At 32.8% G+C, this 19,390-nt stretch overlaps 2 protein-coding genes and 1 pseudogene across 2 annotated transcripts in view; all 3 read left to right on the top strand.

The window, feature by feature from the left end:
* The first annotated feature begins 3,290 nt into the window (after positions 1-3,290).
* Positions 3,291-7,721, top strand: LOC123887998 (oxysterol-binding protein-related protein 3A-like). The gene is made up of 10 exons (XM_045936931.1): positions 3,291-3,604; positions 3,985-4,078; positions 4,592-4,708; positions 4,826-4,898; positions 4,994-5,112; positions 5,255-5,376; positions 5,548-5,724; positions 6,253-6,397; positions 7,003-7,181; positions 7,285-7,721. The coding sequence occupies exons 1-10, from the start codon at positions 3,486-3,488 to the stop codon at positions 7,517-7,519; spliced, it is 1,380 nt and encodes a 459-aa protein (XP_045792887.1). The 5' UTR covers positions 3,291-3,485; the 3' UTR covers positions 7,520-7,721.
* A 3,083-nt stretch (positions 7,722-10,804) lies between these two features.
* On the top strand, positions 10,805-17,618 carry LOC123889365 (annotated as a pseudogene).
* LOC123892322 (telomere repeat-binding protein 5-like) overlaps positions 15,916-19,390 on the top strand; it is an 8,321-nt gene continuing 4,846 nt past the window's right edge. The window contains exons 1-3 of the mRNA XM_045942113.1: positions 15,916-16,217; positions 16,297-16,360; positions 17,062-17,185. Coding sequence (XP_045798069.1) covers positions 15,916-16,217; positions 16,297-16,360; positions 17,062-17,185 — 490 coding nt within the window. The remainder of the gene's footprint in view (positions 16,218-16,296; positions 16,361-17,061; positions 17,186-19,390) is intronic.

Genomic DNA, 19,390 nt, shown 5'->3' with positions numbered 1-19,390 from the left:
CAAAATGTCAGCTTAATAGTATTTAAAAAAAAGGCACTGTCAGCTTAATAGTAAAAGTTTATTTTGTACAGTAATTTTCAAGGATGAAGTTTAAATCTTCTAAAAATAAATTGTAAGATATTCATATTTCATAAATATATGTGTAAACATATTTTAAATTATCAAGTAATAAGAAATTAATCTCACATTTTCTATGCCTTGAATTTAATTTTAAGGCAAATGTTAACGAGTGTCTCCGGAGCACTTTTTAAGACATTAAATAGTAAGTTTTTTTTAATAGAATTTTTATGAAAAAACGTAAAGTCAACTTATTGAAAATTATAGTATTTAATTTTTTGAATAAAAAATTTCTTTAAATCGAATACTTAAAGAGTGCGCAGGGGACGCTCGTTAGCAAGAACCTAATTTAATTAATGGATTACTATTTATGATTTTGTGTGGAAGCTGTTTGCAGTTTGCAATTTCTAAGAAATCAGCTGGCCGATGGGGCTGGCTATGCTTTTTTAGACGGCACACCATACATTTCTTAAAAGTCTTTTGTGACATTTGTTGTAGAAATTAAGAAATCGTTTGGTTTGTGTTTGCTGGGAGTGGTGATCTATATGTTGATAGGAGAAAAGATTTAGGCTGTATTTTTTTCGGTCAAACTGCGGTCAATAGCTTTAAATTATTTGATCAAAATTAGACGGTTTTTTAATGTAATTTTAATTTTTAAATTATAAATATTCTAACTATAAAATAAGAACTCGATCTTAATCAAACACCTATAATCTCTCCGATTGCATGCACTGACATGATTTTCTCACTACGTCTAAATTTTGGCTTAAAATTACTTTTGATTGAAGTGAACAAATAGTTCAAGCCAGCCAATCCATTGCCGATTTCTTAATATTTGTGATTTGTGTGGACATTAGCAAGAAAATAAGAGGAGAGCAAATACAAAATAGGAAAGGAGAAAATTAGGGGAAATTTGGTTTTCCTAATTAAATATGGGGTGAAGGAAAAAAGAAAGTGAGAGTGATGGGTTTCAATGGTGTTGGCGAATTTCATTTTACAACTAGAATTCGAACCAAGATATCTATGAAAATTCATAGGATGCATGAGAAATTTTGGAGGTGCTAAAAGAAAATCTTTAGTTTTAATGGCAATAGAAAATGGGCTTGAGAGAAGAAAATGCACGTATAGGCCTGTTGGTGGGTCATTGAATTGAGAAAAATTCTCATCCCACCCATTATATTTCTCGTTCACCCCCTATCACGCAAAAAAATTCAAAAAATACGTTCCGAATTTATTTTCTAGTGTAAACTTTACTGAAATTTACCCTAAAAAAATTCGGAAAACTTTTTCCGAATTTTTCTGTGTGAGAAGAGAAATTCAAGGGGTGGGTTCAGAAGTCATCTTGAATTGAATCAACTTATTCTTCTTCATCTCTCTCATCGACAAAAAAAAAACTCTCTCGTTTCAAAGTTGAAACCACTATAGACATGTTAAAAGTCTTGTATTGAATGAAAGATCGTCTAAAAATATATTTATAGGTAGGTGAAATTTTTACCTTACAAACTGATTTTGTAAAATTGAGTTAAACTCAAATGAAATTGATATCCTAAATGAGATCTTTGAAGAGATTTAGACTCGAGTGAAATTATATTAAACTAAATTCTGACTAACAAATAAAGTCATTCGGATTCCTAACAAAATTATATTATGTGACAAAACAAAATCCATAATTTAAAATATGTGTTTCATTACACAATCTTATCATTCATCGACTATTCACTTAATTTTCATTTGAATGCAAACATAGAGTGTGTTTGGTAAGTCCAATAAGCTAGCTTATAGCTTATTGGACTAGCTTATAAGCTTGTTTGAAAAAAATAGAAGTGTTTGGTAAAAACCTTTTCTCACGAGCTTATAGCTTTTTTTGATATGCTATTTCAAGTAGCGTTTGAGCTTATAGCTTATAGCTTTTTACAGTTTTTTCCATTTTTAACCTTTAATTTAATTTTATTATTTTTTATAAAATAAAAAACTACCCACTAAAAAAAACTACCCACTACATATAATATCCTTTTATGTCTTTTTATATTTACCAATCATTTAAAAAGCTAATTTTACCAAACACTTTAATTTCAATCAGCTATCAGCTATAAGCTAGCTTTTCAGCTATCAGCTAGCTTATCAGCTATAAGCTAACTTATAGCTTAATTTTACCAAACAGAGCCATAATGTAATTATTATGGTTTTTCTTAAGGAGTTGCAAGTTGGCAATTGTAGAACGCGTGATGATTATGTAAAATGCCATTGAAAAGTACATGTGCTGGACAGGGAGAGTCAAACTGTCCATGACAAAAAACAAGGAACCTTCTTTTTCTTCTTTCTCACAAATTTCATATATATAGAGCTTACAGTTGAATAGTTCCCTGCGAATAATTTTTTTTCTTCTGATGGATTAAGATCATTAAAACATTAAAGTGACTAGTAAACATCATTAACTATCAGTTATTTTTTAGATCTCGAGCAAACTTGAGTGTTATAGACTTATAGTGTCTTTGCATGGATCAACACTTAAAAATGTGTGGGAGAATAACTCAACTGATTAAGTTGATTAAGTTAAATGTTAAGAAATAGGAGATTAACAATTAACTTGTGCTATAATATTGTATTTTAATATAGACATTTTTTTATTTATTAATGCATGAAATTTAATGTTTAAAAAATTAAAATGCATAAACGCACATGTTAACGTATGCAAATCCTAGCTCAACTAATAAAAAAATGCTGAAATTACTAGATTAAATGCCGTGACCGGTGTTTGAACTTCAGTTCTCTCGCTTGTGTCTTTAAGTTTATAATAGTTTTATTATTTCGTCCATCTACAAAACAAACATATGTTAGCATCATCGAGTTTAAAACCAACTTCCTCACTTATGTGATTGAGTTTATAAAGGATTTTGCTGCAAAACAAATTCCCCTTAAAATTTAAACAAAATTAAAAGCAACCGGCATATGCAAGTTAGTGATATCCTCGTCATTCCAACACCATTAACAGCAAAGCCGCCAATTTGGATTCTCTTAACATATTCCCCCACGTTCTCCACCAAGCGCGTGTTTTACAAACTCCACCACCCCTTTTTTTGATTTTTCCAACGTCTTTTCTCTTATCTTATTTTTTCAACAAACAAAATCTTAATTAGACTTTTCAAACTCCAAAACCGCCAACAAAATATCGCTAATTTTCTTCCATGTTCTCCCTATAAATAATAATCATTATTTATTATTATTTTTATTATTCTTATTCATTCTCAATAATAATTCATTTTTATATCATCATCATATAAATAATAATAATAATATTTCAGATATTTTAATACCATTTGGATCGTTAACTTTTAGATCCATTTTGCTACACAAAAATCATCTCTTTTCTCAATTGGGTTTCTCTGTTTCAATATTTCTTCCAATTTTCGTAGGGTTTTTTCATTTCCATGGCACCAATGGATCCTAACCAAACTACTTCTTCTTCTAGTAGTAGTAGTGGTGGTGGTTTTTTTTCTTCTATTGCTTCAAGTTTGTTCGGCACTTCCAGTACCAAATCCGTTAATAGGTATCAATCTTCTCACTCCATAATTTCTAAACTTATTAAATTTATCGTATTTTTTATATAATTTTTTATGTCATCATCGATTTTCCCTTTTGTTATTAGATCATGGAAGTTATTATTGTTTTTTTGGATCATCATCGTTCAAAATTGGGTTTTTTTTTATGTCTTATGATGTATCATGTGCAGTTTTTAATTTTTATGTGTTAGGTTTATGGCTGGTATACACTTTCAAGATTTATGATTGAATTTTACTATTAGTGGATTTGTGGTTTGCAATAATTGAACTTGTGTTTTTGAAGTTTTTGTTTGTTTGATACAGTTTTATGAGCTGATGAGGTTTTTTTTTTTTTTTTTTTGATTATTTTGGTGATGTTGAATTTCAGTACTCCAAGTATTGATGGATTAGAAGTTGTTAATCCAGAAGGAGGAACTGAAGATGCTGAAGAGGAAGCTAAAAAGGGAAGGTGGAAAGATGAGGTATATAGTACTACTTATTGCCTATGAAGCACTGACATAGACACTAAAAACTACTGCTAACACCTTGGCGCTGATATTAATTTGAGAAAATGGAATAATTGAATGTAACTAACTTGTGTCGTGTCTGACAGCGGCATATGTCAAATATGGAATACACATTCAATCTGAAGTGTCTGTGTCACCTAGCTTTTATTTTTTAAGTTGCGGTGCTACATATTGAAACATGGTGTTGTCATTTTAGTAATTAGGGATGGGAATGTGCATATTGAAACATGGTATTGTCCCCTTTATGTTTTAGTCACCCTATGGGTTATGTTGTGCGTGTGAAACAGTGTTCTCAATTGCAGATCGCGAACAATAACAACTTGTTTAAATTCTGTTATGATACATGCTATAGCACCAATATACCTATTACTTGGCAACATTTTGTACTAAATAGTGTACGCAATAGTCTTGCAACACTCTGTATTATTTCTGTAGTTTATCCCTCAAGTATTCTTTTGTACATTACAGGAACGGGATAGTTACTGGAAAATGATGCAAAAGTATGTTGGGTCTGATATCACATCAATGGTGACACTCCCAGTTATAATTTTTGAGCCAATGACGATGCTACAAAGAATGGCTGAGGTTGTTATTATATCACATATGTACTTTGCTGCGTTTGTTTTGTGCTATTTATATTTGCACAAACTATATTAGCATTCTATATGTAGAGATCTCATTGGTTGTTATGTAATTTTACAGCTTATGGAGTACTCTTACCTATTAGATATGGCGGATGAAACTGATGATCCATACATGAGACTTGTATATGCCTGTAAGCATCATTTCATAGTTTCCTCCTCTGTCTCGCATACGCGCGCGCTCACACCCACATTGCATGGAATCTGACCTTATTAATGATTTTTGCAGCATCATTCTTTATATCCGTCTACTACGCCTATCAACGAACGTGGAAGCCGTTCAATCCAATTCTTGGCGAGACTTACGAAATGGCAAACCATGGTGGCATGTCATTTATAGCAGAACAGGTGTGTTTGTATGCCTTTCTTTGTTGTTGCGTCTGGACTCTGGAATATGTGCATAGTTTTCGCAGTTGTTTTGTGATTTTCTTATATTAAGTATGATTCTTACTTGTATAGTTCTGTTGACTTATAAAACAAATTGCTACAGGTCAGTCATCATCCCCCAATGAGTGCCGGACATGCCGAAAATGAGCATTTCACTTATGATGTGACATCAAAACTGAAAACCAAATTTCTTGGCAACTCCGCTGATGTATATCCTGTTGGAAGGTAATACTTATACTTCCTTTTATCTGTTAAGGTTGTTCCGTATGTTTTACTTCAATTCAATTTGTAGTTTATTTTGTTATGTTGAATATTTGCTTAAATTAATTTCTTTGGTAAGCATTTTTCAAGTCGTTAGTATGCATATCTGATGTGCGGTTACTTATTTTGATGCAGAACACGTGTTACACTTAAAAGAGATGGTGTGACCCTTGATTTGGTGCCTCCACCTACAAAAATAAGCAACTTGATTTTTGGACGAACTTGGATTGATTCACCGGGGGAGATGGTCCTGACCAATCTGACTACTGGGGACAAAGTTGTGCTGTATTTTCAACCGTGTGGCTGGTTCGGGTATGACTACTTTCTCCTAAAGTACCGCTAATTTCTGCCGGATACAGTCACTTCATTCATAACCTACAGTATTTGGAGTGGATGGATTCCATACTGTAGCAGCCAGTAACTTTTTATGCGAGTAAATCAGCATTTCATTCATCGAAATTGCAAGTGTCGAGCAGTTTAGTCCCTCAAATTTTCAAAACATTAAATTAGTCCCTCACAAAGAATTAAATTGACTGACATTGTTGAATTTAAGGGGCTAAATTGCTATTTTGTAAATTTGAAGGACTAAATTGACCAATCCTTACTATCTCCTTTTTATGCATTGCATTTTGTTTGCTTTACTGGTGGCTAAGCGATTCAATGTTCATAAACAACAGTTTCTTGCTAGAAATGGTTTTATTATCATATCCCTATTGTAATGTAATAGTTTTGCATATTTGTCTGCCAATTACGATTTCTTGCTCCATATGTGAACAATGTCATAACTTTGTACTGCTGTTATATATATTATCCAACTTAAAAGGCATTTACATTTTGCAGAGCTGGTCGATACGAAGTAGACGGATATGTGTATAATGCTGCCGAAGAGCCTAAGATTCTAATAACTGGGAAATGGAATGAGGCTTTGAGTTATCAAGTTTGTGACCCAGAAGGAGAACCACTTCCAGGCACAGAGATGAAAGAGGTTAGTAGGTCAACTCTTTTTTTCCGTTTTATGCTCATATAGATATAGATGATATGCTGTTGCTTAAAAGCATGCTCTTTATTCTTTAGATTATCTCATTACTATTCTTCATGAAATTGTTATAGAAATTTGAGTTCTTCTCATTAAGCATGATATGCTTAGCAAACAAATTTTGGAAAAAAAGTCACTAATTTCCAAAGTTTGTTTGCGAAGCAGTTGTTGATCAATGAGATTTCTTTGCAGTTTTGTATTTTTTTTAACTAATGCTTTTGGAGGTAATTAGATTTGGATTATAATACATGATAGGCTTAGTTCCCGTAACTGGATTAAATTCACTAATTCTTAATGAAGTCAACTTCAACTTGATACAATTAAATTCTTAGTTATTGAAATCAGAAAATGAATTAATCGATCCACAAACAAAGTGTCTTCAAGAAGCTTTCAAACTATTCTTCCGAGTATAATTAACACATTTCTTCACTCAAGTCTTAAGCTCTTCATTTGTATGATTGCTTTTGCATGATTTCTCTTTTTGTTGGGATGTCACCACTTGATTTTGTTCCGGAAACTCTATTGTTTTTTAATCAAGTTGTTTCATTCTGCAGGTTTGGAGAGTTGCCGAGGCTCCTAAAAACGACAAATTCCAATACACCTATTTTGCACACAAGCTTAACAGCTTTGATACTGCTCCCAAGAAGTTGTTGCCATCCGATTCTCGTCTCCGTCCTGATAGAGCGGCCCTTGAGAAGGGTGACCTATCCTTGTCCGGCAACGAGAAGAGCAGGTAACTAACTAATATTCCCCTTCTCTAAAAACCAACCATGACAAAAAGTGTGAAATGTGTCGATTGTTCTCTTACATTATGTGCACTTAAACTTACTTTTCAGTTTGGAGGAGAGGCAAAGAGCTGAGAAGAGAAACCGAGAGGCGAAGAATCATAAGTTCACTCCTAGATGGTTTGATCTAACAGAGGAAGTAACTCCTACACCTTGGGGTGAATTGGAAGTTTACCAATACAATGGTAAATATTCTGAACATCGGGCCGCTATAGACAATTCTGATATCATTGATAGTACACCGGAATTCAATCCTTGGCAATTCGATAATTTGGAGGCTGAATAAACATTCTTGTGGAATTCTTTCTATTTTTTAACCGTGTCATGTTGTTATTATAAGTTTGTAATGTATCTCTTATTTGAATTCCTGAAATTTGATCTTGTTTTTTGGGGTTGTGTTATGTTGTTGTAGCTTTTGATTAATTACAATTAGCTTATGTTAGTTCAATCCATTTTAATGGGTAAATGTTAGGAGACAACTTGAGCTATTCTTTTCTCCTTGTCACATTTTTTTTTTTTATAATTTATTTATTTTTATGATGTAATTCTTTAATTACGTTTGGAGTCAACTTCAAAGGTTAATGTGGTACAATATTTTTTAAAATTATCACCCTCTGCAGGTAAAAAATAATTGCTCTCTACCTTGAGTTATTTTTGTATAAAGAACTAAATCGTTAGGAATGTGATAGAAAGCGATAAAAACTATATCGTTATCTGAAATTAAGTTAAAGGATTAAAAATGCAATTTTTCCTTAATTATAATATTAGTAATAAATCTTGGAATGTGGTAGAAAGTGTGATGGCTAGTCTTGGATGAGGACTCTAGCTAAAATATTAGCTCTAAGAATTTGTTACTCCTAGAATGGTTATTAGTTAGTTTCTCTTTTTCCTGGGCTTTTGCCCTCATGTATCAATTTTTTTTTATTCAACATGTGAATCAAATGAATATATGGAATGTAATTTGATTGGTTCTATAACGGTACCATCATAGCAGCTGATCTAATAAATTTTGAATATGTTCTAATACTTTCTTAGAATTTTGGATGAAATATAATTCATTATTACAAAATTGACTTATAAGGTGAGAGCTAACCTCACTTTTACATTTTTTCTTTTTATTTTGAAAAACTATAAGCTCAAAAATGTTATTTTTTAAAAGGAATGTTATTGCTAAAGTGTTTAAGACAACCCTCATTTTTTTATTATACAAATTAAAATTTTCATTTTATTTTTACTGCCAAAATAGAAAGAAAAAAAATCTCTAAAGTGTTTAAGACAACCCTCATTTTTTTATCGGCGAACACATGGCACCCCCGAATATGAATTGAATATGAATACATATCAAATTTTTATATTAATTTATCTTAAAAGAATTTTTTTTTTCAATAAGTATCGGTATTTAACGCATGTTCTCATCGAATCTCAAGATGACGACCGGCAATCGACTCAGTTCTTTACCTTTTGATGTTTTGGTGAAGATCTTATCTCTCCTGCCATTAAATGAAGTGGCGGCAACAAAAAGGTATACATTCATCAAAGATCAAATGATAATAATAAAGGAAACAAATAGATCAAGGTACATTTGAAGAGAAGAAAAGTACATAAAATTAGGAAGAAGTTGAGGGAGGAAAGAGAGGAATGGACCAAAGTGTACTTAGGCAAAGAAAGTGGAGCACCAATGTTTTTTTAAGTAAGTGTGTATTTGGCTAATTAGAACAAAATTATGACTTTTTAGTAAAAAATCATACATAGCATTAGGATGAGGCTGGTCACTTTCCGAGTCTCACTATCTTAATCTTCTCCCTTCATTCACTTTCCTTTTCTCATGTCTATCCACACAAATTTTTTAATTAAAGTTTATCTTTCTTATCTAGGTCATAGATCATTCTTTTTTGTTTTTCATAAAGATAGGTCATTTTCTTTTCTGTTGACAAAATATTTAAAAGAAATATTTGGGGACTATTTATGTGATATATATTTGGGACATTTTGCTACTTATTGAATAAAGTAAGAAATTTGTGTTTTCCTATTTTTAGTTTAATAGGATTTAATGTCAAAGAAAACAAAAGGTATACCACAATACTTCATTTTATGTTTCTTACCATATATTTTTAATAATTTTCTAGTGTGAATCGTATATTTTTCTCCGCATAACTGCAAAGATGAATTCTTTAAGCTGGATAAAACCACAATAGACATATAATATAATTCTTACTCAAAAGATTTAATATTGTTGCATTCGAATAACTGAATTGAACCCGATACAATTATTAAACTGAAAGAATTATATTATCTAGTCGCGCAAAGTCATCTGAATTTAGCTTTGTAATTTTTAATATTAAGAATTTGTTGTCTTTACATTCAAACTTTGAAGTGAAGTTTTATCAAGTGAAAAACAAACGTGGTTTCTCATACCTTAGCTAGGGTGATCATTTATTGTCTAATCGTTGTTTCTTTGATTTGTTACCTACTTATTTATATTGAGACTATTTTATATAATGAAATGAATTGAGTTTGTTATTGTAAAAAAAAAAAAAACACTATTCGCTATCTTTCATTTACTTTCTATGTCCCATAATAATTGTCACATTTTTTTTGGTTGATAGACGAAATGGCAAAGCCATTGAAATTCACGCATAAAGTGCAGTGACCGAGGTTTGAACCTCGGTCATGACGTCCGACACTAGCAATTTCGACATTTCTGCACGTTGATTGTGACATTTTGTTGAATAAAAATTGTCTAGAGTTTTCAATGCAACATTAACTTCTCTTTTTTAGTTATATCATTAAACTCAATTTATTATTCTCCACTTTATATCATGAAAGTTAAAATACATCAATAATTAAGATGAATAATTTGATAAAAACAACATTCTCTTTCTTTCATTTATCATATTCTTTCAAGAGTAAAAACTCATTTTAATCTCTCATAAATTTCTGATAGGTCGGTCTTTGACAAAAATGAAATTCAAATTAGTCGTTGACATTTCTATACTACGTACAAATTATTGCAAATTGAATACTAATTTATTCTTAATATAAAAAAATCAGACGATAATTTGAATTTTAGGTTTGTCAAGACCAAATTATCTAGCAAAAAATTTGCGAAGTATTAAAACGAATCTTAACTCTTTCTAGTTTTTTTTTTTTTGGTCAAGTAGCCTAATAACTAAAATTTCATCTTTTTTAAGGTAACTAAGTGGGAGTACTGTGATTCAAAAACCCCAATCCATACAATAATATATAATGTCTCTGCCAACTAAACTACGATAACGAGGACAACTCTTTCTAGTTTCTAGTGTGTGTGAAATGATAAAATGAGACGAATATTATCAAAACAGGGTATTATAGAATGAAATATGGACAAGATTTGTGTGTTGTTGTTTTGTTTATTTATTTATTTATGTGAATGAGAATTGGAAGATAAGATGATGATGAAAAACCCTCTCTCCCAAATGAGTGGAGAATAAGCCACTTGTTAAACAAACAAGTAACATAAACCGAGGAGTGAGTGGATCACCCCAAACAAAAGTAACCGGTCAAATGTAAGTACTAAACCTACTATACCCGGTACAAAGACATGTTTGTTAGTTACTCCCTTCTTCCTAGGATATGTGAAAATGGTCAAACGTTTGGAAAATCAGTTAGTTAGTTTTTCTCTTTTTGAGGGGTTTAAGAACAACACAAACTTGTCATGGTTTTTCATGGGGTTTTATTTTTCTTCTTCCTTCACAATTCTCTAGGTTCGTTTTTTTTGTTACAAAATTCTTTTTATCTTCTAAAAGGCTATCCAAAAAAACTGTTTTTTGTTTTTGTTTTTTGTTTTGTTTTCATTTTGGTGTAAAATGATGATTCAACACTAAAAAAGGTTTCTATTTTATGAGTGTTCTGTACTTTTTTTGTTTTTTTCTTCACCACTCTTTCAAATGGAGCCCAGTTTCATCATTTGGTTTGTTACTTTTTTTTTTCTTCCTCAATTACTATAGCAATTTGCATTGCATAATGCAAATCTCCCTCCAATTTTTTTCTAGGTTCATTCAAGATCTATCTGTGTGCGCGTGCGCGCGTGTGACAATAAATTTTTAAAGATCATCAGGGGTTTGAAGATCCACTTGGCAAATGTCTTGAATAAATAAAATGATTATGTATATTATACTATTATTACTAATTTTGATTTCTGATTCAGTAGTTTTTTTTTCCCAGTGATTTTTATTTTTTTTGCTTATTGTTGGTGTTACTTTTAATTGTTTTAATATGATTGTGTAATTTTGATCATTATGTAAAAAATTTGTTTTTTGTTTGTGAAAATCAACTAAAAATTCATTATTTATTTGATTTATCTTTTGTTCCTTTTCAAAATATTGTAGGGTATGTATCTGCTTCAGTTTCAAACCGGATAAGAGTGTCTTCAACATGGGGTGAATACTAAATCTTCTAATGTCCATTTACATGTAAGCTTTCAATAACTTTTTCTTCATTTAATTATTTGTAATCTTGTGATTATTAATTTATAGTGACTGAACCTTATCTCAACCTTGTTCTTCAAGATTCTAGCAACTGCAAAATGCAAATGTCATTCTCATACAACTCATTGTTACTCCCTTCGGTCTCATATATAAGCAAATTTTCACCTTTTATGTTCATTCAATAACTAATGTATCTGGTTTATGTTTAGACCAAATACATTAGTTATTGAATGAACGTAAAAAGTGAAAATTTGTTTATATACGAGATGGGAGGGATTATTTTCATGAATGTCATGATATTGACATTTTCCTGTTATAAATGTTTCAATGTCTACTCTTATTTCAAGTATGAGTAGTTGAGTCCCACATCGACTAGGAAGAATGTCAAATTTATAAGAGAGACGACCCATTAATCCAATGCCTTAATGTTTTGGGTGGAGATGTGGCGTCTCCCTCTCGATGTTTCTCCCGAGCTCCCGTGAACTCCCCCAATAGAATATTAATGAATACTGATTAGGCGCATTAAGAAACTTGTTGTTTTCTTGCCTTTGAATTCGAACTAGTTTACGGCTTTATGAATTAAGCCCCTTAACACATTTTGAATAGGATTTAATTCATAAGTATTGTCAGTGTAAAGATTTTTTACGCTGTCAATTAACTATTGATTGATATTTGAATTTGATTATGCTGACAGGTTCTGATCTGAGGGGTGTCTTCAAAACTCAAGGAAGCTGGTTTTATGTTATCTAATGACTTTTTCTTATAGGAATGATTTTCTGAGATATGGTAATGCAGAAGAGGTTGGATTATGGCTTTAATGGCTATCAAGTTCCTTCCGTTCCTAGAGCTTCAAGATCTCCTAGGGTAAGCAAATGATTTTCTTCTCCTATACTATGGAACACGGCAAATACACCAAACACAACACTAACACTGAGTCACTAACACGCAAACACCAGTAAAAATTTAAGAAAGTAGAAGTGATTGAATGTAAATATATGTGTCAGTGTTGTGTCGGTATTGGACCAGACACGACTTCAATCTGAATTATCAGTTCTACATAACTTATATTCCCAACTAACTTGTATTATGAAGAGTTTCGACGTTCTTATAATTCCAATGTACATGTTTAGGGGAGGGGTACAGTCAGAAAGAAACCCGAGAGCAATCAGATACAGGCGTTTGATATTTTGGCTAGTGTAGCTGGCAATCTTTTGCAGAAGAATCAGAGTTCCATTCTTGATAATGCTTCTTCTGCGAAAGATCCTCGCACTTTTTCTGGTATTAACATAAAGGAAAACAAACAAGAGAATCAACTAGGATCACTTAAGGAGGAGCAATTTGAGCCCGGAACATGCAGTGAAGTTGTCTCTGGTAGTGTCCCTAGTTTGCAAGAGAAACATGAAAACCAAAGGTAAATGTTGAAGTGTTCAATACAGATGCATGTAGTTTTTCGCTGACATCCAATGAGAATTCTTGATATTTCTGCGTAAGCTCGTTTTGTAACCGTAATTTCAAAATTACTAAAAAATGAAGGATTTTCATTGAATGTCGGTGTAGAACTAATTTACATTGACAGTGCATGTTCCCGTTTCTCATGATAAACTTAATGGATTTCGAATTCGAAACTTATCTCTCAACAATGTTGTATTCTATGAAACTTTCTCCAGAGTCACGAGTGATTCATCGCTTCATGGCAATCATCTTGAAGGACAAGGACAGAATGAACTTGAAAGGGATGATGAACGTGTGAAATTGCAAAATACAAATGAGAAAATCATTCGTATTAAAAATAGATCGGATGGATCAATAGAACAAGGCCAAAAAGCATCAAAAGATTGCAGTGCTGAAAATCATGCGGAGAAGCCTTCACCGGAGGGCCACTGCCGTAGGAATCTTGATTCTTTACCGAATGGTTTCGGTTCTAGGAAATTAGTTAATAGAGATGATGACGAAAACTTTGTTCAGTGCACTCAACTGAACTCGAAGAATAAGATATCTTCTGATCCACCACCAGATACCTTGAAGGTTAAGGATGCAAGTCCATTTGTGAAGGGTATGTAGCTTTACTTGCAGTTGATTTTTACTTTAGCTGTGTTCCTAATTGTGATTCATGACAGTGTTGCGAATTATTGGCTATAGCAACGCCATAGTGTAGCGGAAATACAAATTGCTATTGGTCTAAGTCTAACAAATGCTATTTATCTCAAAGTGATGTCAAATAGTGGTTATAGCGGCACTAAAGCATTCTAGCGTGTAAAAAATGAACAAACTACTATTTTCTGCGATACGCGATTGACATCACCAGTTCAAGCATAGCAATCTCTATTGACGCGTGTATTCATTACTTTGCACATTCTTTATGAGTTATGACTATTGATAGTTCCATTCTATGAATTGTTTTTTGTCACAGACGAGAACAATAGCGGGGACAACTCGGTGCTTGAAAATTCAGAAAGGATGTATCCATTTAAGAAAAGGAAGTTTTACTACCAAACCTCGTCGTCTACGTCTGATAGTTGGTCTCACTGTCAAGGCACAGTTGATTCTTCTTATACAAGGGTTAATGGCACAAACCATGGTGCAGGTGCAACAATGCATGGTTGCCTTCTTTCTATTTCTTTTTTATTTGTAATCTATGTTTCCTTTTAGGCTTATTTTTCAGTTTGGACTCAATGATCCAATCTATCATTTGCAGTCATCGAAGAATCATCTTCTATAGCCGATGAACAAGTTCATCCTGGTTCCAAGGGTTGTAATGGTAGGAAAGTCCGCAAAATGATTGACCATATCTAATCATTTGACTTCCTTTATCTTTTGTTATAAAAATAACTTATGCATAAGCATTTATATGATAAGTGTTTATGCTAATATGCTATAAGCGCTTAATTAAGTTAATAAACATAAGCTGGGCCTTTATATGACCTGCTTGTTATATAAGGCTCTGACATGGTTTTTATCTGTACTTTGCAGTGAAGCTTAGCATAAAATCCTTTAAAGTCCCGGAGCTTTTTATTGATATACCTGAAACTGCTACTATTGGTTCACTGAAGGTATGTGATTAAGCTTTATCTGAGTAATCTAGTTTAACACATCATGCTGTTACTAAACCAATGGAACTAGTACAATAAAAGAAACTTAAGCATATGGAACACTTTATGGCATAATATGAGCCTTGAAGCATCAAACCACCTTTAGGGCCTGTTGGGATTGACTTATTTGGAGTTTATCTATTTGCATAAACACTTGTGAGACTGTTTGAGAGATCTTATGGAAAAACTTATGACATGGTCCATAAGATCCTCTTGGCATTTTTCCATAAGCTTTCCAAGATACCTTATGAAAATAGTTTGTAAGAAAATAGTTTGACTTATTTTATCTTTTGTTATAGAAGTAGCTTATACATAAGCACTTATATAGTAAGTGTTCAATTAAGCTGTTTATCCAAACGGGGCCATATTTGAGTCTAACTGTGTAAGTAGTACTTGTGAGACTGTTTAGGAGGGCTTATGGAAACAACTCATGACATATCTATATGCTGTTTTGAGCTTACTTCCGTAAGTTCTCCAAGATTACTTTTGAAAACAATTTGATTTGATTTTATCTTTTGTTATAGAAATAGCTTATACATTACCACTTATATGATAAGTTTTTATGCTATAAGCACTTAATTAAGATGTTTATCCAAACAAAGGCTTAATATGTCGTCTTGCCTCCTAACTAAAGTCAAAATATATTTCAAATGTAAAAGTGTAAGTATAGTAAGTTAGTAACTACTAACTACGATAAGCAATCCATTGCATCTTTCTTGTGCGCTCACAATGTCTATTGGCTAGCTTTATTTTGTTATTATTTGCAGAGGGACAGTAATGGAAGCTGTGACAGCTATACTTGGAGAAGCAACTACATGTTGGCATCCTTCTTCAGGGAAAGAAGGTTCGAGATGACAGCAAAACTCTAATCCAGACTGGATATCTCAAGATGACAAACATCACAGGTTAGGGTTCATGTTGGAGCCAAGACATAATCGAATTTCATCCTCGTACAATGAAGAGCCTTGTTTCCTAACCACCAATTCACGACAAAAAGCTGTCTAGGTAACCATTTATGTTGGCTTTCCATCGCAAACATTTTGTTTGAGTCCAAATGTACGTTTGATGAAATCGTTGTATTGTAACTAGTTTGTTCATTTTCGATAACCAGGCAATCAACATCTTTAATGTTGCAACAAGGAACATATAATGTATCTCGAGAACGTTCTACTGTCAAAATTGAAAATTGTGCGGAAGGTGATCATAATGCGGTCTCCTCTTTAGGAGATACTTCAGCAAACAACAATAACATGTCAAAGTGTCGCGCTTTAGTCACAGTACCTGCCATTAACATGGATGCATTAGCTGTTGTTCCATACCGACGCAAATCAGGGAATTCTGACTTTGGACAGCGCCGAATCAGGAGGCCGTTTTCAGTTCTAGAAGTAGAAGCATTGGTTCAGGCAGTTGAGAAACTAGGAACTGGAAGGTTTGTTCAATGTTGCTTCCTTCTTATCGAGTAGTTCTATAAACTGGATAGTGTTGAATATATTACTTGTGTGTTGCAGGTGGCGTGATGTCAAGCAACGTGCTTTTGACAATGCTAAGCATCGAACATATGTGGATTTGAAGGTTCGTGATTCGTTAGGCTAAAATATATTAAGGGTGAAATCTCCCACAAGAAGCTAAACTATCATTCATTGTATGATTGTCTAATTAAATGGTGCTTTTCTTTGTTTACCGTTTTTCTTTCTTACTACTTTGTACTTTCAAAAAGAGTTGAGTTTTTCTGTGGCAAATAGTGAAAGAGATAGAATTTCTTTCTATGTGCATACACATACACGCGGACACACACACATATAGGATGTGTGTGCCCACACAAGTACAAACTCCTGGTAACAACATGTGGTTGGTCCGAGTGTGGTCAAGGGTTAATCATTGGCTCTTGTGTACAGAGAAAATCCAGTTGAAAGGGTTGTGAGCCCAACAAATTCGCTGACTGGGATTAGTCACTGCTAAATGGTGGTGGATAATTCGTACCTATAACATGTTTATAAAAGAAGTTACAAATTTCTTGTAGTCATGTTGAATGGCTCACAACCCGGCTTTGGAAATTTGCGTACAATATATAAAGACAAAACATGCCCTATTCAATCTTGATTGAATGGTTCAACTGTAGTTGCATGATTGCATGACCGCAGAAAATTCAAATGTGTGCCGCACACATATAGAGACAATCCGCGTGGACTAACACACACACACACACACAGTTTGATAACTACACGCTATTTGCATATACTGGTAACTCTTGTGTGATTTTGGGAATTCTACAGGATAAGTGGAAGACATTGGTTCACACGGCAAGAATCTCCCCGCAACAAAGAAGAGGAGAACCTGTTCCTCAAGAGCTTCTAGACAGAGTCTTAGCTGCTCATGCATATTGGTCTCAACAACAATGTAAGCATCAACTTAAATCAATGTGATCCTTTTTCGATATTGAAGAAAGCAGAAGAAGAACAAGTTACACTGCTGCAGAAGTATACAGTCAATCTTCAGAATGATTTAGTGTAGTTTATGCTAAAAGTTGATAGTATATGTTAATCTCCATATATTTGTTCAAAATATATATTATATATAATCATAATTTATATTCCCTAAACCAGGTAATGGTTTAGGTGATTTGTACATGATTATTTGACCATAAGGTAACATTCTTATCATACCTTATGGTCAAATGTTGGTAAGTATGCTATCAAAAGCAAACTAGAATAATGAAATATGTATAGAAGTTAACACCACATGAATTTGTTACAAGTAACTTGTTATCTTGAATATTACACATAAAGAATGATGACCTTTGAAGAGGTACAATTGAATATTTTCCCTTGCAGATTGATGTGATGATTTTTCAATTAGAATATGTTCTCTTTTTTTTATTTCCTTTGGTCATATAATGATGATAAGTTTTGAAGAGGTAATATGTTCTCAATTAGAATTTGAAGAGGTAATCGAAATTAAGTTTCTTTACTTACAGCACAATCTTGAATAAACTGATAGATTAGTTGCCTGATGCACACTATGTTTCTGGCCCTTCAATTCCACCAAAGTCCCGCAACAAACGGATAAGCACCTGGACCCTTCAAGTGATTAGTCAACCAAAGCTCAAAACTCATATCACTAAAAAAAGGTCATGTTCCGATAGCCAAGAGTCTTTCATATTTGAACAACTTCAGTGCAGTTACAAAGGCAATGTAGAATAGTCTCTTCACTAGCTAAGCATCTTAGGACAAATATTAGATTGAGAGATTCCTTACTTGAAGGAGGAAAAAAAAAAACGAAAAAAAAAAGTGGTGAAAGGGCAAAACAGGTTTTTAATGATCATCTTTCTTTCTTAGATTACTAGTAGATAAAAAATTGACTCCAAATTTAAATTTGCTCAACTCAAAACCAAATTATGTTTAGATGTTTAGAACCCTAATTGACTTCACAGTTCACTCGTTCTCAAATCAAGCATCCTCGTCAAACAAAGTAAATAAGGTAACACATTCGGTTCATATTTTGTGCTGTTTACAATTGTTCATGTTTGTGTGCCATTAACATTTCAATTTGTATCCTTTTTAGATAGATAGTTCATGTTTTGTGTTCAAATTTGTCATTGTGTGATTTTCTGAGATACTTTTTGTTTAATTGAAGGTTTTATTTTATCCAGCTTTATTAGTTCATATTTAAGCTGTGGTACTTTTTATTGTATGTCTCTCCAAATGTGTATGCATTGTTTCTGAGTTCATGTTAATGATTGTTAAGCAGTGGTTAATATTCATGAAGAAAACTCTTTTGAGTAATAATAATCAGATAATTTTCTGATGCTTTGCGAAGTGTTTAACAAGAATGGCTTGTCTTAAGAGGCTTCAGATTGTTGAATGCCCTCAACTATTGAGTCTTCCAAGTTGCATGCATCGCCTCACTGCCCTTGAAGATTTGGTCATATATGGTTGTCCCTGAATTGTGCCGAAAATGTCAGCCTCAGTCTGGTAAGGTAAGTCCTTCTTACATTTGTTTTGAATTAGTCTGAAACAAGGGGACAATCTTTCCATAGCCATGACTTGTATTATGGACTTGTTTCATGTGGGAGCTTAGAGTCCGTACCTCTTTGTATATTCCCAAATCTACAGACTCTGTATATTAGTGACTGTAAGAACTTAAACTTGTTGGCTCACAACGACATCCAATCGAAACATTCAGCAAATAGCTTACTGATATAAGGATTTATGCTTCCAGCAAGTGTAAGCAGACCGGTGGGCAAATACTAATATTCATGGAATAACATATATAAAAATCAAAAGATTATTTTCCAATTTTCAAAACTGAACCTGGAAGAGTATTTTCAAAACTGATTCACATTCACATTTTAGGTACTAACCCCCTAAGTTTCACAATTGCTCGATTTTAGCCATTCAAATTTCAATTGCTTGATTTTGGCCCCAAAGTTTACCCTTTCGCATTTTCTAGCCCCCCGTTGACTTTTTTTGACTATAAATTGCTTATACATTATTTTTAAAATTTAATTTTTAAAAATTTTGATTTTTTTTCTTTCTAAATTTTGAAATGCCTCATAACTCATAAGCAATAATTAAGTTCTTTCTTTTTCTAATTAGTCAATTC

This window comes from Trifolium pratense, linkage group LG6 (genome assembly GCF_020283565.1).
Source record: "Trifolium pratense cultivar HEN17-A07 linkage group LG6, ARS_RC_1.1, whole genome shotgun sequence".
In the NCBI taxonomy this organism is placed as follows: Eukaryota; Viridiplantae; Streptophyta; class Magnoliopsida; order Fabales; family Fabaceae; genus Trifolium; species Trifolium pratense.
The sequence above is the reverse complement of the archived record's forward strand: the minus strand, read 5'-3'. Positions and strand labels throughout refer to the sequence as shown.

Bases quoted from the DNA above. Each gene is read 5' to 3' on its own strand.
- LOC123887998 (XM_045936931.1), top strand. From the start codon at position 3,486: ATGGCACCAATGGATCCTAACCAAACTACTTCTTCTTCTAGTAGTAGT. The intron at 4,899-4,993 runs GTAAGCATCATT...TGATTTTTGCAG, and splicing joins CATGAGACTTGTATATGCCT to CATCATTCTTTATATCCGTC. The intron at 5,113-5,254 runs GTGTGTTTGTAT...AAATTGCTACAG, and splicing joins TGTCATTTATAGCAGAACAG to GTCAGTCATCATCCCCCAAT.